Source organism: Coregonus clupeaformis, chromosome 35, assembly GCF_020615455.1.
Source record: "Coregonus clupeaformis isolate EN_2021a chromosome 35, ASM2061545v1, whole genome shotgun sequence".
NCBI classification, from domain to species: Eukaryota; Metazoa; Chordata; class Actinopteri; order Salmoniformes; family Salmonidae; genus Coregonus; species Coregonus clupeaformis.
In genome coordinates this window covers 36462377-36485656 of record NC_059226.1, presented here as the reverse complement: position 1 = coordinate 36485656, position 23280 = coordinate 36462377, and the positions used below count along the sequence as shown (strand labels likewise).

Here is a 23280-nt window from a genome sequence, read left to right as displayed (position 1 = left end):
TAACTCCAACCCTGTTCCTGGAGAGCCACCCTCCTGTAGGTTTTAATTCCAACCCTGTTCCTAGAGAGCTACCCTCCTGTAGGTTTTAACTCCAACCCGGTTCCTGGAGAGCTCCCCTCCTGTAGGTTTAAATTCCAACCCTGTTCCTGGAGAGGTACCCTCCTGTAGGGTTGAACTCCAACCTTGTTCCTGGAGAGAACAGGAACAGGGTTGGAGAGCCCTGGTGTAAACCTACAGGAGGGTAGGTAGATCTCCAGAACAGGAACAGGGTTGGAGAGCCCTGGTGTAAACCTACAGGAGGGTAGATAGATCTCCAGAACAGGAACAGGGTTGGAGAGCCCTGGTGTAAACCTACAGGAGGGTAGGTTGATCTCCAGAACAGGAACAGGGTTGGAGAGCCCTGGTGTAAACCTACAGGAGGGTAGATAGATCTCCAGAACAGGAACAGGGTTGGAGAGCCCTGGTGTAAACCTACAGGAGGGTAGGTAGATCTCCAGAACAGGAACAGGGTTGGAGAGCCCTGGTGTAAACCTACAGGAGGGTAGGTAGATCTCCAGAACAGGAACAGGGTTGGAGAGCCCTGGTGTAAACCTACTATAGTGTATGAGTGACAGGTATGCTATTCTATCCTTATGCATCTTTCATTTGTCCTAGTCTCTAGTCTCTCTCCCACAGACAATCATCCCTACTCTCCTTTAAGAGACGGATGAGTTTACATCCAGACTTGGATGCTTGCCATGACCATCTCGCTCTCCCTCTTCCCTCTCTCTCTCTCTCTCTCTCTCTCTCTCTCTCTCTCTCTCTCTGTCTCTCCTCTCTTCTCTCTCTCTCTCTCTCTCTCTCTCTCTCTCTCTCTCTCTCTCTCTCTCTCTTGCTCTCTCTCTCTCTCTCTCTCTCTCTCTCTCTCTCTCTCTGTCTGTCCTCTCTCTCTCTCTCTCTCTCTCTCTCTCTCTCTCTCTCTCTTCTCTCTCTCTCCCCTCTCTCTCAATTCAATTCAATTCAATTTCAATTTAAGGGCTTTATTGGCATGGGAAACATATGTTAACATTGCCAAAGCAAGTGAAATAGATAATAAACAAAAGTGAAATAAACAATAAATATGATTTACAATGGTGTTTGTTCTTCACTGGTTGTAATAATAGAGACATTTCAAATATCATATTATTTCTATATACAGTGTTGTAACAATGTGCAAATAGTTAAAGTACAAATGGGAAAATAAATAAACATAAATATGGGTTGTATTTACAATGGTGTTTGTTCTTCATTGGTTGCCCTTTTCTTGTGGCAACAGGTCTCAAATCTTGCTGCTGTGATGGCACAGTGTGGTATTTCACCCAATAGATAAGGGAGTTTATCAAAATTGGGTTTGTTTTTCAAATTCTTTGTGGATCTCTGTAATCTGAGGGAAATATGTGTCTCTAATATGGTCATACATTTGGCAGGAGGTTAGGAAGTGCAGCTCTGTTTCCACCTCATTTTGTGGGCAGTGTGCACATAGCCTGTCTTCTCTTGAGAGCCAGGTCTGCCTACGGCGGCATTTCTCAATAGCAAGGCTATGCTCACCGAGTCTGTACATAGTCAAAGCTTTCCTTAAGTTTGGGTCAGTCACAGTGGTCAGGTATTCTGCCACTGTGTACTCTCTGTTTAGGGCCAAATAGCATTCTAGTTTGCTCTGTTTTTTTGTTAATTCTTTCCAATGTGTCAAGTAATTATCTTTTTGTTTTCTCTTGATTTGGTTGGGTCTAATTGTGTTGTTGTCCTGGGGCTCTGTGGGGTCTGTTTGTGTTTGTGAACAGAGCCCCAGGACCGGCTTGCTTAGGGGACTCTTCTCCAGGTTCATCTCTCTGTAGGTGATGGCTTTGTTATGGAAGGTTTGGGAATCACTTCCTTTTAAGTGGTTATAGAATTTAACGGCTCTCTCTCTCCTCTATCTTACTCTCACTTTTCTCTCTTTCAATCTTTTGACGCATCTGTAAACATCACTCCATCTCCTCTACACACTTAGCATTTCTATATCTCTCTCTCTCTCTCTCTCTCTCTCTCTCTCTCTCTCTCTCTCTCTCTCTCTCTCTCTCTCTCTCTCTCTCTCTCTCTCTCTCTCTCTCTCTCTCTCTCTCTCTCTCTCTCTCTCTCTCTCTCTCTCTCTCTCTCTCTCTCTCTCTCTCTCTCTCTCTCATCTATAAACATATGTCTATCTCCTCCATACTCTCAGTATGGTTGTCATTCCACTCCTGTGTAGATAGATCCTCCAACATTCGTCTCTAATGTCAGTTGATCTGTTTTAACTTGGTATTAAGGCAGGAGGTAGTTGTCGTCCTCAGGTTGAGTCTGTCAGACAGTAGGTCCAGTATGTTCCTCTCACCCTCTGTTTAAACTCCAGTCTCTCCTCCATGGTGAGTGTGTCTGCCTTAGCGATGACCGGTACAATGCTGACTATCTTCCCCAGCCTCTTCATGAACTCCACGTCTATGGGACGTAACCTACAGGGAACAGAAACAACAGGTTACATTTTAGCCCCAGCCACAGCCCTGTACCCTAGCCCCAGCCTTGCCCAGCCCCAGCCCTGTACCCTAGCCCCAGCCTTGCCCAGCCCCAGCCCTGTACCCTAGCCCCAGCCTTGCCCAGCCCCAGCCCTGTACCCTAGCCCCAGCCTTGCCCAGCCCCAGCCCTGTACCCTAGCCCCAGCCTTGCCCAGCCCCAGCCCTGTACCCTAGCCCCAGCCTTGCCCAGCCCCAGCCCTGTACCCTAGCCCCAGCCTTGCCCAGCCCCAGCCCTGTACCCTAGCCCCAGCCTTGCCCAGCCACAGCCCTGTACCCTAGCCCCAGCCTTGCCCAGCCCCAGCCCTGTACCCTAGCCCCAGCCTTGCCCAGCCCCAGCCCTGTACCCTAGCCCCAGCCTTGCCCAGCCACAGCCCTGTACCCTAGCCCCAGCCTTGCCCAGCCCCAGCCCTGTACCCTAGCCCCAGCCTTGCCCAGCCCCAGCTCTGTACCCTAGCCCCAGCCTTGCCCAGCCCCAGCCCTGTACCCTAGCCCCAGCCTTGCCCAGCCCCAGCCCTGTACCCTAGCCCCTGCCTTGCCCAGCCCCAGCCCTAGCTGAGCAGTAGGATGTAGAGCTACTCTGAGTTCACAGAGGTTAGAGGTAAGGGGTCAGCTTAGGTCAGTCAGTACCTCAGGTCACCACTCTGGGGGTCAACAGGTCAAAAGTCAGGGGTAGGGGGAGCTAACTGGACTGGGGTAGGGGGAGCTAACTGGACTGGGGTAGGGGGAGTTAACTGGAATGGGGTAGGGGGAGCTAACTGGAATGGGATAGGGGGAGCTAACTGGACTGGGGTAGGGGGAGTTAACTGGAATGGGGTAGGAGAAGCTAAGTGGACTGGGGTAGGGAGGGCTAACTGGACCGGGGTAGGGGGAGCTAACTGGACTGGGGTAGGGGGAGTTAACTGGAATGGGGTAGGGGAGCTAACTGGACTGGGGGTAGGGGGAGCTAACTGGACTGGGGTAGGGGGAGTTAACTGGAATGGGGTAGGAGAAGCTAAGTGGACTGGGGTAGGGGGAGTTAACTGGAATGGGGTAGGGGGAGCTAACTGGACTGGGGTAGGGGGAGTTAACTGGACTGGGGTAGGGAGGGCTAACTGGACCGGGGTAGGGGGAGCTAACTGGACTGGGGTAGGGGGAGCTAACTGGACTGGGGTAGGGGGAGCTGATCCAATTGTTTTGAGGGCAGAAAGTAAGACAGCTAGGGGGCAGGAGACGGGAGACAGCGTGCTGAGTGGTAAGGGTATTTCAACTATGTGGATAACCATCTACCTAGTATCTGCTATCTACTGCTTCAGCCAACTCCTGTCTGTCATGTAGCCCACAGTAGTCTAGTCTAGTACAGTTGGATAGAGCAGGGGTTTAAATACCTCTCCTCAGGGACCCCCAGACATTTCACAACTTTGTTGTAGCCTTGAACTATAGCTCACCTGATTCAGGTAAGTGCTTGATGATTAGTTGACAAGTTGAATCAGGTGTGCTAGCTGTGGTAAAATCCATGGAACGTCTGGGGGTCCCCCAGACGAGAGGTTTAAGAACCCCTGGCCTAGAGTACATCTAGACCTGCACCACCAGACAGGCTATTCATAAGGTATAGTAGCATTTAGCTGAGATCTGATCAGACAGGCTATTCATAAGGTATAGTAGCATTTAGCTGAGATCTGATCAGACAGGCTATTCATAAGGTATAGTAGCATTTAGCTGAGATCTGATCAGACAAGCTATTCATAAGGTATAGTAGCATTTAGCTGAGATCTGATCAGACAGGCTATTCATAAGGTATAGTAGCAGTTAGCTGAGATCTGATCAGACAGGCTATTCATAAGGTATAGTAGCATTTAGCTGAGATCTGATCAGACAGGCTATTCATAAGGTATGGTAACAGTTAGCTGAGCTCTGATCAGACAGGCTATTCATAAGGTATAGTAGCATTTAGCTGAGATCTGATCAGACAGGCTATTCATAAGGTATGGTAACAGTTAGCTGAGCTCTGATCAGACAGGCTATTCATAAGGTATAGTAGCAGTTAGCTGAGATCTGATCAGACAGGCTATTCATAAGGTATAGTAGCAGTTAGCTGAGATCTGATCAGACAGGCTATTCATAAGATATAGTAGCAGTTAGCTGAGATCTGATCAGACAGGCTATTCATAAGGTATGGTAACAGTTAGCTGAGATCTGATCAGACAGGCTATTCATAAGGTATAGTAGCAGTTAGCTGAGCTCTGATCAGACAGGCTATTCATAATGTATAGTAGCATTTAGCTGAGATCTGATCAGACAGGCTATTCATAAGGTATGGTAACAGTTAGCTGAGATCTGATCAGACAGGCTATTCTTAAGGTATGGTAACAGTTAGCTGAGCTCTGATCAGACAGGCTATTCATAAGGTATAGTAGCAGTTAGCTGAGATCTGATCAGACAGGCTATTCATAAGATATAGTAGCAGTTAGCTGAGATCTGATCAGACAGGCTATTCATAAGGTATGGTAACAGTTAGCTGAGATCTGATCAGACAGGCTATTCATAATGTATAGTAGCATTTAGCTGAGATCTGATCAGACAGGCTATTCATAAGGTATGGTAACAGTTAGCTGAGATCTGATCAGACAGGCTATTCTTAAGGTATGGTAACAGTTAGCTGAGCTCTGATCAGACAGGCTATTCATAAGGTATGGTAACAGTTAGCTGAGATCTGATCACACAGGCTATTCATAAGGTATAGTAGCAGTTAGCTGAGATCTGATCAGACAGGCTATTCATAAGATATAGTAGCAGTTAGCTGAGATCTGATCAGACAGGCTATTCATAAGGTATGGTAACAGTTAGCTGAGATCTGATCAGACAGGCTATTCATAAGGTATGGTAACAGTTAGCTGAGATCTGATCACACAGGCTATTCATAAGGTATGGTAACAGTTAGCTGAGCTCTGATCAGACAGGCTATTCATAAGGTATAGTAGCAGTTAGCTGAGATCTGATCAGACAGGCTATTCATAAGGTATAGTATAGAGATCTGCTGGAGAAGTCATAGGAAGTGATGTCAGAGGAAGTGACGTGAGGGTTCTCACCAGTGTCCGGTGGCAGGCAGGAAGTAGACGCAGCAGTGCACGCGTGTGTCAGGGATCCTCCGCTTCCTGTTGACATACAGCTCCTCCTTCAGGTACCTCTCATACTGCTCATTAACATAACTTACTATAGGCTCCCAACTAGAGGAGGAGGGAGGGGGGGGTTGGGGAGGGGAGGGGTGGGGGGGAGAGGGGGGAGGGCGGCGAGGAGGGATGGGAGAGGGAGAGAGAAGGAGAGAGAGAGAGGAAGGAGAGGAGAGATAGGAGAGGGAGAGAGAAGGAGAGAGAGAGACGAAGGAGAGGAGGGATGGGAGAGGGAGAGAGGAGAGAGAGAGAGAAAGGAGAGGATGATGGGAGAGGGAGAGAGAAGGAGAGAGAGAGGAAGGAGAGGAGGGATGGGAGAGGGAGAGAGAAGGAGAGAGAGAGGAAGGAGAGGAGGGATGGGAGAGGGAGAGAGAAGGAGAGAGAGGAAGGAGAGGAGGGATGGGAGAGGGAGAGAGAAGGAGAGAGAGAGAGGAAGGAGAGGAGGGATGGGAGAGGGAGAGAGAAGGAGAGAGAGAGGAAGGAGAGGAGGGATGGGAGAGGGAGAGAGGAGAGAGAGAGAAAGGAGAGGATGGATGGGAGAGGGAGAGAGAAGGAGAGAGAGAGGAAGGAGAGGAGGGATGGGAGAGGGAGAGAGAAGGAGAGAGAGAGTGGAAGGAGAGGAGGAATGGGAGAGGGAGAGAGGAGAGAGAGAGAGAAAGAAGAGGATGGATGGGAGAGGGAGAGAGAAGGAGAGAGAGAGAGAGGAGGATGAGTGGTAAACACAACAACTGCACAACACATTTAAGACTCTTAGTTAAAAGACGTAAATGAATTTAATTAGAAATCAATAAAATGATCAGCTATATAATTATCCCCTATAAAAGTCCCACTGAAACAGTCATAAATAACTGTTGTTAACATAGCATGAAGCATAGCAACATGGGAGTAATTGAATGAGCCTGAAAACAGATGGAATGTTGGGCCAGTAGTGCTGACACTTCTCACCTTGGGGTCGTTTTGGAAGCCATCTCTCTTTCCCCCTCCCTCCATCTCTCTTCCTCCCTTCATATCTCTCTCCCTCTCCCTCCCTCCATCACTCACCAGTTTTCGTTGTTTATCTGGTCTCCAAATCCTGGAGTGTCAATCACTGTCAGCTTCATCTTCACTCCCTTCTCCTCTATCACTGTAGAGACACAGAGAGAGGAGAGATGACACACACAGAGAGAGAGGAGCCATTAGAGATGAGTGAGAGACAGAGACTAAACAGAAGGGTCAAGTCACGGTAGTTATGACACCAAAGAGAGAGAGAGAGAGAGAGAGAGAGAGAGAGAGAGAGAGAGAGAGAGAGAGAGAGAGAGAGAGAGAGAGAGAGAGAGAGAGAGAGAGAGAGAGAGAGAGAGAGAGAGAGAGAGAGAGAGAGAAGTAGACCGAGACAGAGACAAGCAGTGGAAAGGTCGGCTATCAAAACCGTTATAGAAATATTCCATCTCTGAGTTCTTTTGAGACAAAATCAGTTGTTAAAATGTGTGTGTGTGCATGTGTGTGTAATCTGTGTGTGTGTGTGTACTGTGTGTGTGCACTCTGTGTGTGTGTGTGTGTGTGTGTGTGTGTACTGTGTGTGTACTGTGTGTGTGTGTGTACTGTGTGTGTGTGTGTGTGTGTGTGTGTACTGTGTGTGTGTGTACTGTGTGTGTGTGTGTGTTTCTAAGAGGCAGAGATGATGAGATAAAGATATCTAGTATACCTCTGTCCTACAGTATGTGTATTTTAGCCTGAATGAGTGCATGCATGTGTTCGTGTGTGTTTGTGTGTGTGTGTGTGTGTGTGTTCGTGTGTGTTTGTGTGTGTGTGTGTGTGTGTGTTCGTGTATTTTTTTGTGTGTGTGTACGTGTGTGTGTGTGTACTGTGTGTGTGTATGTTCAACCCTAAACCCTAAAGACTATAAAGACTATAATTTGAGGCCCGTGATGTTGTGTAAGCTTTCAGGAATCTCCTCTAGACGGAAATGGCCTTCTGGTGCATTATCATTAAGATTACCTGAAACCTGTTACAACTGACTGTCTATAACCTGTCTCTATAACCACTGTCTATATAGCCTGTCAACAGCCTCACTTGTCTGGCTGTCTATCTATCTCTCTTATTCCCCCTTCTCTCCCTCTCTCTCTCTCTCTCTCTCTCTCTCTCTCTCTCTCTCTCTCTCTCTCTCTCTCTCTCTCTCTCTCTCTCTCTCTCTCTCTCTCTCTCTCTCTCTCTCTCTCTCTCTCTCTCTCGCTCAGTTCCACATGGAGGTACAGTAGGTGGGAGTTTAGATTGAGTAAGTCTGTTTTTACTGTCTGTTTTCCTGTCTGTTTTACAGCATCTCTCTGTCTGTTTTCCTGTCTGTTTTACTGCATCTCCCTGTCTGTTTTCTTGTCTGTTTTCCTGTCTGTTTTCCTGTCTGTTTTCCTGCATCTCTCTGTCTGTTTTCCTGTCTGTTTTCCTGTCTGTTTTACAGCATCTCTCTGTCTGTTTTCCTGTCTGTTTTCCTGTCTGTTTTCCTGTCTGTTTTACTGACTGTTTTACTGCATCTCCCTGTCTGTTTTCCTGTCTGTTTTACAGCATCTCTCTGTCTGTTTTCCTGTCTGTTTTCCTGTCTGTTTTACAGCATCTCTCTGTCTGTTTTCCTGTCTGTTTTCCTGTCTGTTTTACAGCATCTCTCTGTCTGTTTTCCTGTCTGTTTTACAGCATCTCTCTGTCTGTTTTCCTGTCTGTTTTCCTGTCTGTTTTCCTGTCTGTTTTACAGCATCTCTCTGTCTGTTTTCCTGTCTGTTTTACTGCATCTCTCTGTCTGTTTTCCTGTCTGTTTTACTCTGTTTTACAGCATCTCTCTCTGTGCTTTATAGTAGCCAGGGGACAGAGGATGTGAGGCGCTTTCTCTTCCCCAAGGTTCTGACATCTACAGGAAGAAGGTAGAAGCTGTCCCCTAACCACTGACATAGGGTCAGAGGTCAGTACAGAGGGAGGAAATCTGATCTTAGATCTGTAGCCTGGGGCGACATCTAGCTCTAAATATTTACAGTATCCAGGGGGACCTCCTGACCCCCCCTCTTCCCCTGGGCCGTGAGTTCAGGAGGCAGAGCCCTCTTCCCCTGGGCCGTGAGTTCAGAAGGTAGAGCCCTCTTCCCCTGGGCCGTGAGTTCAGGAGGCAGAGCCCTCTTCCCCTGGGCCGTGAGTTCAGGAGGTAGAGCCCTCTTCCCCTGGGCCGTGAGTTCAGGAGGTAGAGCCCTCTTCCCCTGGGCCGTGAGTTCAGGAGGCAGAGCCCTCTTCCCCTGGGCCGTGAGTTCAGGGAGGTAGAGCCCTCTTCCCCCTGGGCCGTGAGTTCAGGAGGTAGAGCCCTCTTCCCCTGGGCCGTGAGTTCAGGAGGTAGAGCCCTCTTCCCCTGGGCCGTGAGTTCAGGAGGTAGAGGTCAGTCAGAGGTCCCCCCTAACCCAGTGTTTCCCAATCCTGCTCATGGGGACACAGACGGGTTCACATTTGAATTCCCCCTAGCATTAACAGACATGCTTTAACTAATTAACTCTTCATCATCTATTTGCTTATTTGAGCTGTTTAAATATATATATATATATATATATATATATATATATATATATATATATATATATATATATATCTTATCACAGTAGAGTCAAACTGGAGTTTAGACTGGGTCTTTACGGGTACTTATCACAATCTAAGACAGAAACTAGAAACAGAGGTAGAGATGTTTACCACAGGGTGGGAAGTTACTGGTAGCCATATGACATATGTTCCATGTTTCATAAAGCTGTTAAGCAGACAGAGACTAGAAACAGAGGAAGTGATGTTTACCACAGGGTGGGAAGTTACTGGTACCCATATGACATATGTTCCATGTTTCATAAAGCTGTTAAGCAGACAGAGACTAGAAACAGAGGAAACGTGTTTGCTTATTTTTTTCTTTAAGCAACGGCTTTTTTTCTGGCCACTCTTCTGTAAAGCCCATCTCTGTGGAGTGTACGTCTTGAAGTGGTCCTATGGACATATACTCAAATCTCCGCGGTGGAGCTTTGCAGCTCCTTCAGGGTTATCTTTGGTCTCTTTGTTGCCTCTCTCTTTAATGCCCTCATTGCCTGGTCTGCGAGTTTTGGTGGGCGGTCCTCTCTTCGCAGGTTTGTTGTGGTGCCATATTCTTTCCATTTTTAAATAATGGATTTAATGGTGCTCTGTGGGATGTTCAAAGTTTCTGATTTTTTTTTATAACCCAACCCTGATCTGTACTTCTCCACAACTTTGTCCCTGACCTGTTTGGAGAGCTCCTTGGTCTTCATGGTGCCGCTTGCTTGGTGGTGCCCCTTGCTTAGTGGTGTTGCAGACTCTGGAGCCTTTCAGAACAGGTGTCTATATACTGAGATCATGTTACAGATCATGTGACACTTAGATTGCACACAGGTCGACTTTATTTAAGTAATTATGTGACTTCTGAAGGTAATTGGTTGCACCAGATCTTATTTAGGGGCTTCATAGCAAAGGGGGTGAATACATATGCACGTACCACTTTTCCGTTATTTATTTTGTCGAATTTATTGAAAGAAGTTATTTGTTTCTGTCACGGTGTCAGTGTAATGCGGTAGACGAAGTCAGGCGCAGGACACAGAACTCAAAGAAAACGTATCTTTACTGAAACACGTAAAGAAACAATAAACCTCCACGCAGGGAGGAATAAACCCGCTCACCAACGACATCCGAAAACAAACAACAAACACGCACAGAACACAATGGGAGCCACATGGTTAAATAGGGGCGGAGTAATACAAGATGGGCAACAGGTGTGAAACAATCTGACAACAACAGGTAGAACATAGAACATAGAACATAGATCGGCAGCAGCTAGTACTCCGGTGACGACGAACGCCGAAACCTGCCCGAGCAAGGAGGAGGGGCAGCCTCGGCAGAATCCGTGACAGTTTCATTTCACTTCACCAATTTGGACTATTTGGTGTATGTCCATTACATGAAATCCAAATAAAAATACATTTAAATTACAGGTTGTAATGCAACAAAATAGGAAAAAACGCCAAGGAGGATGAATACTTTTGCAAGGCACTGTACTTGACCTTTGGCCCTGCTAGTCACAACAATACTTCCACTACTTGACCTTTTAGGCTACCCCTTTGTCAGCTGATATCAACTCTGCTCCACTATCTTGAATGGAGCTAAGGACCAGTCACTCTACTCACCGTACACAGTATCTAGCCTGTCCAAGACAGAGCTACCATTGTGGCCTAGGGTGGTCTAGCTGTCTAAGCTGCTGGCTCCAGAACACACATACTGCTGCAAAATGGATTGGAAGCTGGCCCACTGCTATTACAACACACCCTTCCCTCTATCTGGCCCACTGCTATTACAACACACCCTTCCCTCTATCTGGCCCACTGCTATTACAACACACCCTTCCCTCTATCTGGCCCACTGCTATTACAACACACCCTTCCCTCTATCTGGCCCACTGCTATTACAACACACCCTTCCCTCTATCTGGCCCACTGCTATTACAACACACCCTTCCCTCTATCTGGCCCACTGCTATTACAACACACCCTTCCCTCTATCTGGCCCACTGCTATTACAACACACCCTTCCCTCTATCTGGCCCACTGCTATTACAACACACTCTATCTGGCCCACTGCTATTACAACACACTCTATCTGGCCCACTGCTATTTCAACACACTCTATCTGGCCCACTGCTATTACAACACACTCTATCTGGCCCACTGCTATTACAACTCACCCTCTCCTCTATCTGGCCCACTGCTATTACAACACACCCTTCCCTCTATCTGGCCCACTGCTATTACAACACATCTATCTGGCCCACTGCTATTTCAACACACTCTATCTGGCCCACTGCTATTACAACACACTCTATCTGGCCCACTGCTATTACAACTCACCCTCTCCTCTATCTGGCCCACTGCTATTACAACACACTCTATCTGGCCCACTGCTATTTCAACACACTCTATCTGGCCCACTGCTATTTCAACACACTCTATCTGGCCCACTACTATTTCAACACACACTCTATCTGGCCCACTGCTATTTCAACACACTCTATCTGGCCCACTGCTATTTCAACACACTCTATCTGGCCCACTGCTATTACACACTGATATCTACTAGGACTGAGGGTTTCTCTAACATGACCACTCCAACATGTAAACACTGCCCTTGTTACTAAGTGCTGAAGGAAAAGCAAAAGGATATGTTTGTGTTGTCTATATACATTCAGAAAGATGGTGTTGTGTGAGTTATGTCAGATAGCATATCTCTATGTAACTGCATTCAGACATCAGCCTTCAGACACAATGAGCTAACCATATATCTATGTCACTGCATTCAGATAACAGCCTCCAAACACAATGATCTAACCATATCTCTATGTGACTGCATTCAGACATCAGCCTCCAGACACAGTGATCTAACCATATCTCTATGTGACTGCATTCAGACATCAGCCTCCAGACACAGTGATCTAACCATATCTCTATGTGACTGCATTCAGACATCAGCCTCCAGACACAGTGATCTAACCATATCTCTATGTCACTGCATTCAGACATCAGCCTCCAGACACAGTGATCTAACCATATCTCTATGTGACTGCATTCAGACATCAGCCTCCAGACACAGTGATCTAACCATATCTCTATGTGACTGCATTCAGACATCAGCCTCCAGACACAGTGATCTAACCATATCTCTATGTCACTGCATTCAGACATCAGCCTCCAGACACAGTGATCTAACCATATCTCTATGTCACTGCATTCAGACATCAGCCTCCAGACACAGTGATCTAACCATATCTCTATGTCACTGCATTCAGACATCAGCCTCCAGACACAGTGATCTAACCATATCTCTATGTCACTGCATTCAGACATCAGCCTCCAGACACAATGATCTAACCACTGTCCCTGTCTCAACACTGGAGGGGTCATACATTACACTCATTCGTGTGTGTGTGTGTGTGTGTGTGTGTGTGTGTGTGTGTGTGTGTGTGTGTGTGTGTGTGTGTGTGTGTGTGTGTGTGTGTCATTGAAGACCTTGTGCATGTGAGTCTAAGAACGTGTCAGTGTGTGTGTGATTTACGCCTTCATAAAACCCCTGGTCAGTACCCCATGGTCACATACACTAACACACACACACACACACACACACACACACACACACACACACACACACACACACACACACACACACACACACACACACACACACTAACACACACACACACACACACACACACTAACACACACACACACACAAAGAACCCGTTCTGTCAGGAAAAGGGGCCACTGCACTTCACGTCTCTCTCCAACCAACCATATTGGAGCCTCCACAATCACAGATCCATCATACCTGAGTGTGTGTGTGTGTGTGTTTCTGTGTGTTTCTGTGTGTGTCCACATGTATGTACGGTGTGTGTGTGTGTGTGTGTGTGTGTGTGTGTGTGTGTGTGTGTGTGTGTGCATTCCGCAATATACAGTAGTAGATAAAAGTAGTTGTACATGTGCGTGCAGGGTACCTGGTAAGACCCACATACTGTGTGTGTGTACATGACTGGACTGGAGAGGACAGGACATTTCAGGACATAGTTAAAGACCAAGCCAGTGTTTTAGAACAGTAACGTCCCAATAGGACATGAGCCTGTACATCAGCAGAACACTTTATAGTGTGTGTGTGTGTGTGTGTGTGTGTGTGTGTGTGTGTGTGTGTGTGTGTGTGTGTGTGTGTGTGTGTGTGTGTGTGTGTGAGTGTGAGTGTGTGTGTGTGTGTGTGTGTGTGTTAGTGTGTGTGAGTGTGAGTGTGTGTGTGTGTGTGTGTGTGTGTTTCTGTGTGTGTGTGTGTGTGTGTGTGTGTGTGTGTGTGTGTGTGTGTGTGTGTGTGTGTGTGTGTGTGTGTGTGTGAATGCATTTGCGCGTTTAATTGCATGTGTGTGTGTGTGTAAGTACAGGATACAGTGCATTCGGAAAGTATTCAGACCACTTGGCTTTTTCCACATTTTGCTACTTTACAGCCTTATAATCGAAAATATATTCAATAAATAAAAATACTCAGCAATCTACACACAATACCCCATAATGACAAAGCGAAAACAGGTTTTTAGACATTTTTACAAATGTATTAAAAATAAAAAACATAAATACCTTATTTACATAAGTATTCAGACCCTTTGCTATGAGACTCGAAATTGAGCTCAGGTTCATCCTGTTTCCATTGCTCATCCTTGAGATGTTTCTACAACTTGATTGGATCCACCTGTGGTAAATTCAATTGATTGGACAGGATTTGGAAAGGAACACACCTGTCTATATAAGGTCCCACAGTTGACAGTGCATGTCAGAGCAGAGCAAAAACCAAGCCATGAGGTCGAAGGAATTGTCTGTAGAGCTCTGAGACAGGATTGTGTCGAGGCACAGATCTGGGGAAGGGTACCAAAAACTGTCTGCAGCATTGAAGGTCCCCAAGAACACAGTGGCCTCCATAATTCTTAAATGGAAGAAGTTTGGTACCACCAAGACTCTTCCTAGAGCTGGCCGCCCGGCCAAACTGAGCAATCGGGGGAGAAGGGCCTTGGTCAGGGAGGTGACCAAGAACTTGATGGCCAATCTGATAGAGCTCTATAGTTCCTCTGTGGAGATGGGAGAATCTTCCAGAAGGACAACCATCTCTGCAGCACTCCACCAATCAGGCCTTTATGGTAGAGTGACCAGACGGAAGCCACTCCTCAGTAAAAGGCACATGACAGCCCACTTGGAGTTTGCCAAAAGGCACCTAAAGATTCTCAGACCATGAGAAACAAGATTCTCTGGTATGATGAAACCAAGATTGAACTCTTTGGCCTGAATGCCAAGCGTCACGTCTGGAGGAAACCTGGCACCATCCCTACGGTGAAGCATGGTGGTGGCAGCATCATGCTGTGGGGATGTTTTTCATTGGCAGGGACTGGGAGACTAGTCAGGATCAAGGGAAAGATGAACGGAGCAAAGTACAGACAGATCCTTGATGAAAACCTGCTCCAGAGCGCTCAGGACCTCAGACTGGAGCGAAGGTTCACCTTCCAACAGGACAACGACCCTAAGCACACAGCCAAGACAACGCAGGAGTGGCTTCGGGATAAGTCTCTGAATGTCCTTGAGTGGCCCAGCCAGAGGCCGGACTTGAACCCGATTGAACATCTCTGGAGAGACCTGAAAATAGCTGTGCAGCAACGCTCCCCATCCAACCTGACAGAGCTTGAGAGGATCTGCAGAGAATAATGGGAGAAAATCCCCAAATACAGGTGTGCCAAGCTTGTAGCATCATACCCAAGAAGACTCGAGGCTGTAATTGCTGCCAAAGGTGCTTCAACAAAGTACTGAGTAAAGGGTCTGAATACATATGGAAATGGGATATTTCCGTTTTTTATTTGTAATACATTTGCAAAGATTTCTAAAAACCTGTTTTTGCTTTGTCATTATGGGGTATTGTGTGTAGATTGATGAGGGAAAAAAACAATTTAATACATTTTAGAATAAGGCTGTAATCTAACAAAATGTGGAAAAAGTCAAGGGGTATGAATACTTTCCGAAGGCACTGTATATCTGGTGTGTGTGTGTGTGTGTGTGCTCACCATGGCTGACGGACTGCAGTTTGACAGTCTTGGAGATCTGCTCTTCGTAGTTAGGGGTGCAGGACTTGCGGCTGACTTTAGACTTGAACAGAGTGTTGACCAGGGTAGACTTCCCCAGACCGCTCTGACCTGCAGGAGAAAGACAGGAGAGAGATACACTGTTTAGTGTTGACCAGGGTAGACTTCCCCAGACCACTGTGACCTGTAGGAGAAAGACAGGAGAGAGATACACTGTTTAGTGTTGACCAGGGTTGACTTCCCCAGACCACTGTGACCTGTAGGAGAAAGACAGGAGAGACATACACTGTTTAGTGTTGACCAGGGTAGACTTCCCCAGACCACTGTGACCTGTAGGAGAAAGACAGGAGAGAGATACACTGTTTAGTGTTAACCAGGGTAGACTTCTCCAGACCACTGTGACCTGTAGGAGAAAGACAGGAGAGAGATACACTGTTTAGTGTTGACCAGGGTAGACTTCCCCAGACCCCTGTGACCTGTAGGAGAAAGACAGGAGAGAGATACACTGTTTAGTGTTGACCAGGGTAGACTTCCCCAGACCACTGTGACCTGTAGGAGAAAGACAGGAGAGAGATACACTGTTTAGTGTTGACCAGGGTAGACTTCCCCAGACCACTGTGACCTGTAGGAGAAAGACAGGAGAGAGATACACTGTTTAGTGTTGACCAGGGTTGACTTCCCCAGACCACTGTGACCTGTAGGAGAAAGACAGGAGAGAGATACACTGTTTAGTGTTGACCAGGGTAGACTTCCCCAGACCACTGTGACCTGTAGGAGAAAGACAGGAGAGAGATACACTGTTTAGTGTTGACCAGGGTAGACTTCCCCAGATCACTGTGACCTGTAGGAGAAAGACAGGAGAGAGATACACTGTTTAGTGTTGACCAGGGTAGACTTCCCCAGACCACTGTGACCTGCAGGAGAAAGACAGGAGAGAGATACACTGTTTAATAACACATATGTTTTCTCAAATAGTTCTACAGCTGCACCATCGAGAGCATCCTGACCGGTTGCATCACCGCCTGGTATGGCAACTGACCGTAAGGTGCTACAGAGGGTAGTGCGTACGGCCCAGTACATCACTGGGGCCAAGCTTCCTGCCATCCAGGACCTTTATACTACTAACAGCTACTCGCTGTTTATTATCTATGTATAGTCAATTTACTCGTACCTACATGTACATATTACTTCAATTGCCTCGACTAACCTGTACCCCCGCACATTGATTCCCTGTATATAGCCTCATTATTGTTATTTTATTGTGTTACGTTTTTAAAAACTTTAGTTTCTTTAGTAAATATTTTCGTAACTCTATTTTCTTAAAACTGCATTGTTGGTTAAGGGCTTGTAAGTAAGCATTTTACGGTAAGGTCTACACCTGTTGTATTCGGCGCATGTGACAAATAAAAATTGATTTGATTCGATATTGATGACCAATATAGAGGTGAAAAAGCAGGAGTGTCTGCCTCACCTCTCTCTTTGGTTCTGTCTGTCTCTGTCCCTCTCTCTCCCCTCGCTCTGTCTCTCTCCCCCCCTCTGTCTCTCTTTCTACCCTCCTCTATCTATCTCTCTTCCCCCTCTCTCTCTCTCCCTCTCTCTCTGTCTCTCTCCCCCCTCTCTGTCTCTCTTCCCCCCTCTCTCTCTCCCTCTCTCTCTGTCCCTCTCTCTCCCCCCCTCTCTCTATCTCTCTCTCTACCCTCCTCTCTCTCTCTCTCCCCCTCTCTCTATCTCTCTCTCTCCCCCCTCTCTCTATCTCTCTCTCTACCCTCCTCTATCTCTCTCTCTCAGTAGGGTTATGTAAGAGTCTGTCTCAGGTAGACCAGGTGATGATGTCATCAGTCAGGTGATTCAGGGTTCAGCAGGATTAAGGAAGAGTTTGGAGTGTGTCCAAAAGTACCCTGACGACATGACATCATACTGTCAGATTACTTACAGTAATCCTTATCACACATACACGCACACTCGTGCGCGCACCAAACGTGCAGGTGTGTGAGGTCATTACCTGGAGAATAATATTGTTCTACCTGTCTCACACCGTCACCTGATTAGTGATGTCATTCAGGTCACCATGTCAACACACGTGTCACTGTGTGTCACAGTGTGAGACGAAGGGGACTAGACATTTGAGTCTCACACACACACACACACACACACACACACACACACACACACACACACACACACACACACACACACACACACACACACACACACACACACACACACACACACACACACACACACACTAACTAGTGTTTATAGGCTAGACACACACAGGTGGCTAGCTGTCAGGAGCTGTTTGAGTGCCACATCTACTGTCAAGGTTAAAATATATGGTGGACTACATACTGGGACTTACAATATAGCTCTATAGCTGTGAGTGTGTGTGAGTGTGAGTGTGTGTGAGTGTGAGTGTGAGTGTGTGTGTGTGTGTGTGTGTGTGTGTGTGTGTGTGTGTGTGTGTGTGTGTGTGTGTGTGTGTGTGTGCTGCGTGATTGTGCGCATGCGTGTGTGTTTGGTAGCGATTTCAGTCATGATGGGAATAAGGGAAGTGGATCGTTGTGAACAGGAAGTGTGTGTGTTGGTCCAGTCACCTCCTTCCTGCTGTGGAAGAACACTCAGTCGCTGGCCTTAAATTTGATGTGTGTGTTTGTGTGTGTGTGTGTGTGTGTGTGCGTAGTACGTGTGTGTGTGTTTGTGTGTCACCCCTGTCCCTCATCCTGAGTGTGTATCTTTTTCTTACAGCGATTGGCTTCTCTTCCTGTTTCATCTGACTGACAGTCCTTTCACTTTGTCTATAACCCCCATGTCTGTTGATCAAACATAGGAGAGAAGATAGAGAACTAAAGTTGAGAGAGCGAGAGAGAAGGAGAGAGAGAGAGAGAGAGAGAGAGAGAGAGAGAGAGAGAGAGAGAGAGAGAGTAGAGAGAGAGAGAGAGAGAGAGAGAGAGGGAGAGAGAGAGAGAGAGAGAGAGAGAGAGAGAGAGAGAAGACAGAGGAGGATGAGGTTAAGCAAAGAGAAGAATTGTCCTCTTATAGCCTCCTTAGCCAGGGAGTTAGCCTCCTCTCCTCTACATCTCCTCCACTCCTTCACTCATCTTCTCCTCTACATCTCCTCCCTCTATCCTCTCCTCCTCCGCTCCTCTACATCTCCTCCCTCTATCCTCCCCTCCTCCTCTCCTCTACATCTCCTCCCTCTATCCTCTCCTCCCTTTCTCCTCTCTTCTCCTCCTCTCTTCTCCTCCTCTCTCCTCCTCCTCTCTCGCTCCCTGCATGCTTGGCCACAGGAGCATGGGAAAGGCCATAGCAACCTGGGAGCCAGCCACCACTGTCGAGCTCTGTGATTGGTCAGAATCCAAGCCAGCCACCATGTGAGGTTGACCTGATTGGTCCAACCTGAATCAGCCTCTGTGTGATGTTCTGTGATTGGTCAGACCAGAGTGGGGTGGCTATTTTAAATAAAGGTCAGAACGCTCTAGAACACAACGGATAAGAGGTATTTTGGCTCCACTGAAAGAACACTCAGCAGGTAGAGAGAGAGAGAGAGAGAGAGAGAGAGAGAGAGAGAGAGAGAGAGAGAGAGAGAGAGAGAGAGAGAGAGAGAGAGAGAGAGAGAGAGAGAGAGAGAGAGAGGGAGAGAGAGAGAGAGAGAGAGAGAGAGAGAGAGAGAGAGAGAGAGGGAGAGAGAGAGAGAGAGAGAGAGAGAGAGAGAGAGAGAGAGAGAGAGAGAGAGAGAGAGAGAGAGAGAGGGGATGAGAGAGAGAGAGAGAGAGAGAGAGAGAGAGAGAGAGAGAGAGAGAGAGAGAGAGGGGGATAGAGAGAGAGATGTGTGTGTGGTATTTTGGCTCTATAGCCAAACAGCAGGTGGACTAGAAACAAATATGTTTTCTTCTGAGCAAACAGAGCTCTAGGACCTCCTCTGACAGCTCTCCCATTCACTACAACACCATCAATCACTCACAATACTTCATAAACAAGTCAGAAATACTTCTACTAGCGTTGATAAACAAGTCAACAATACTTCTACTGGCATTCATTACCAAGTCAACAATACTTATATACTGACATTCTTGACCAAATCAACAATACTTCTGTACTGGCATTCATTACCAAGTCAACAATACTACAACTGTGTTATTTCTGAGCTTTTCATCAGCACAACTAAAAACATCTCTGTCCTTTGACACACACACAGACAGACACACAGCCAAGTTCTTTCCTGTTCACCTGTTTTGACTTCCTGTTGGTAAGCCCTGTGCCTCGTGTGTGTGTTATCAGCGTGTGTAGCGTGTGTAAGTGTGTGTGCAGCGTGTGTGTGTGTGTGTTGTTATTTTATGTTATTTTATTTTTTATTATTATTTTTTAGTCATTTAGCAGACGCTCTTATCCAAAGCGACTAGGGTTAAGTGCCTTGCTCAAGGGCACATCGACAGATTTTTCACCTAGTCAGCTCGGGGATTAGAACCAGCGACCTTTCGGTTACTGGCACTATGCTCTTAACCACTAAGCTACCTGTCTTTGAAGTCAGGTGAGGTGCAGTCTTAAGGCGCATGCTTCCCAGAAAAAAAAATGGGAAGAGTTCATTCATATATTATGATGACATTTTGTGACGTTTATGTTTGTTTTAACGGTAAGGTAGTTTTTTAGAGGCCAGCCGATGTTCGGGAGCCGAAGTCTACACCCCTTCGTCCATGATTGGTCAACTGTAGGGATTCTTCAGTAAAGTCTTTGTTGTCATTCAAGAAGAGAGGACTCGTCTTCATGTCATTGTTTCATTGAGAAATACTGCACCAAACATCTCACTTAGATGTAACATTTCGCAACTAAGATCTCCTCTGCAAAAAACGTCAAAATTAATGATATTTCTTGAGTTATCTTAGATTTATTCTGACTATTTTGAGGAAGTGTATAGTGGTTATAGTGTCTCAAAATGGACAAACAGTACCATCGCCACTTTTTTTCTCATTTTTCAAGCAAAGGTCTTTTAAGGGAGTATGCTGACGGCTAGCCGAACTGAAGCATGCTGACGGCTAGCCGAACTGAAGCATGCTGACGGAACTGAAGCATGCTGATGGAACTGAATCATGCTGACGGAACTTAAGCATAATGACGGAACTGAAGCATGCTGACGGCTAGCCGAACTGAAGCATGCTGACGGAACTGAAGCATGCTGATGGAACTGAAGCATGCTGACGGAACTGAAGCATGCTGACGGCTAGCCGAACTGAAGCATGCTGACGGAACTGAAGCATGCTGATGGAACTGAAGCATGCTGACGGAACTGAAGCATGTTGACGGAACTGAAGCATGCTGACGGAACTGAAGCATGCTGACGGAACTGAAGCATGCTGACGGAACTGAAGCATGCTGACGGCTAGCCGAACTCAAGCATGCTGACACCTTTACTCTGATCCTGACTACTGCTGTAGCTTTAAAGGGGCAATCAGCAAGTTAAGGTTAAAGGGGCAATCAGCAGTTGCTACATACATTTTTGGACATAAATTAATGATATGTACCCATTGAGTAAAATAACATAAATTCCTCATGAGCTTTGTTCAACTGTCTTACCCCATCAGAACCCAAAATATACGCTTGTTTTACTCCAATGTTTGTATATAAAAAAGTTAATGTAAACAAACACTATGTAGCCTCAAGAAATGGTTAAAACTATCATTTTGATATCATGGATGGTCAGTCCTTGCATCCATTGCTCAGTCTATGAATTTGAGTGGTTACATTTCTCCAGCCCCATCCCTCAGATTTTTACTGAAACAGAGGTGGGGAATACGCTTTGTTATTGTTTCTACTGCTGATTGTAGCTTTAATCTGACACTAAACACCAGTTCCTCTAACAGCTAGTGTTTACAAATACAATGTTCTGTTCACAGCTCAGCCTGGTCACTAGAAATACCATTTGTAAAGGTCCTGAGGACGTTGATATATGCCTTCCTAGCCGTTCACTGGGTGTGAACTCATGAAGCGTCCTCAGACCACACAGACCAAGCACTCAGACAAAATACTCTAGCAAGCCGGGAGAGTACTTGACGATACTTTATAAAAACAACGCATTGTTTTTAATTATTTTGTTTTAAGTCTTCCCCAAACCATAGCCCTAAACTTAACCACTCTGAATTAATGCCTAAACTTAAGCCTTGTTAAGTTGTTTCTGTTTTACCCTGCAACCACGCGGAATGAACCCTGCAACCACGTGGAATTAATGCGTCAGATATAGACGTTCATCTATATTATGTTGAATTTCGAAAAAGAAACTATGAGAAACTGTGAGCTCAGGTTGCACAGTTAGCTGACTGGACTGGACTGTATGAGGATATCAATTGGCAGTGTGTGTGTGTGTGTGTGTGTGTGTGTGTGTGTGTGTGTGTGTGTGTGTGTGTGTGTGTGTGTGTGTGTGTGTGTGTGTGTGTGTGTGTGTGTGTGTGTGTGTGTGTGTGTGTGTGTGTGTGTGTGTGTGTGTGTGTGTGTGTGCGCGTGCGCGTGTGTATGCGTGCATGTGCATGCGCGCATTTGTGTGTGTGCATGTGTGTGTGTTTGTTGACTCACCCACGACCATGATGTTGAACTCGAAGCCAGCCTTCATGGTCTTGCGTCTCATCTGGTCCAGAACGGCCTCGATGCCCACGTAGCCGAAGAGGTCATGACCTTTAATGGTTCCCTGGAGACCATGGAGACCCTGGCTTTCTGTAGGGCAAGGGTTCGCGACCTCGACCTCTACCTCCATCTCTCTCTCTATGTCTACTTCTCTCTTCATCTCTCGCTCCTCCATCTCTCTCTTCTCCTCCGCTACTCCCTCCTCTTTCTCTTCCGCTGGTTTGTCTTCTACTGCTTTTACTTCCTCTTCCTCCATGCCTCTCTCCTCCATCGAGGCGGGTTTCTCCTGCTCTAGCACCTTAGTTGTGTCTGAAAGAGAGTGAGAGAGAGAGAGAGAGAGAGCGAGAGAGAGAGAGAGAGAGAGAGAGAGAGAGAGAGAGAGAGAGAGAGAGAGAGAGAGAGAGAGAGAGAGAGAGAGAGAGGGAATGGTTAGTGACTTGATGAAAGACTGAAAAACAGAGGGAGGAGACAAACGCCCAAAGACGTGTGGACACACAACATCATTTGATCACTGCATACCTTGATATCATAAATGCCAGTCAGTCTTTAGATTGTGTGTTTGTGTGTGTGTTAGTGTGGTGTTGTGGGCCTCAACTCTCAGAACCTTTTAAAGATCCTTTGATGTTCAAGTCCACAGCCACAGTGGTGGATATATATATACACACACACACACCGACACACACATACACACACACACACATACTCAGGCACATGTGGATACTGTATTGTATGTCTCCATTCAACAGGCTAGGGCCTGAATCCCAAGTGTTTGTATTTATTATGGATCCCCATTAGTTCCTGCCAAGGCAGCAGCTACTCTTCCTGGGGTTTATTATGGATCCCCATTAGTTCCTGCCAAGGCAGCAGCTACTCTTCCTGGGGTTTATTATGGATCCCCCATTAGTTCCTGCCAAGGCAGCAGCTACTCTTCCTGGGGTTTATTATGGATCCCCATTAGTTCCTGCCAAGGCAGCAGCTACTCTTCCTGGGGTTTATTATGGATCCCCATTAGTTCCTGCCAAGGCAGCAGCTACTCTTCCTGGGGTTTATTATGGATCCCCCATTAGTTCCTGCCAAGGCAGCAGCTACTCTTCCTGGGGTTTATTATGGATCCCCATTAGTTCCTGCCAAGGCAGCAGCTACTCTTCCTGGGGTTTATTATGGATCCCCATTAGTTCCTGCCAAGGCAGCAGCTACTCTTCCTGGGGTTTATTATGGATCCCCATTAGTTCCTGCCAAGGCAGCAGATACTCTTCCTGGGGTTTATTATGGATCCCCATTAGTTCCTGCCAAGGCAGCAGCTACTCTTCCTGGGGTTTATTATGGATCCCCATTAGTTCCTGCC

At 46.6% G+C, this 23280-nt stretch overlaps 1 protein-coding gene across 3 annotated transcripts in view; it reads right to left on the bottom strand.

Annotated features, from left to right (window-relative positions):
* The window catches only part of sept12 (septin 12), a 155970-nt gene that overhangs the window by 9999 nt on the left and 122691 nt on the right, over positions 1-23280 (bottom strand). For all 3 annotated transcript variants that reach the window (XM_041864378.2, XM_041864380.2, XM_041864379.2), the window contains 5 exons: positions 21888-22244; positions 15309-15437; positions 6731-6812; positions 5609-5746; positions 2366-2483 (listed from right to left, as the gene is read on the bottom strand). In XM_041864378.2, coding sequence (XP_041720312.2) covers positions 2366-2483; positions 5609-5746; positions 6731-6812; positions 15309-15437; positions 21888-22244 — 824 coding nt within the window. The remainder of the gene's footprint in view (positions 1-2365; positions 2484-5608; positions 5747-6730; positions 6813-15308; positions 15438-21887; positions 22245-23280) is intronic.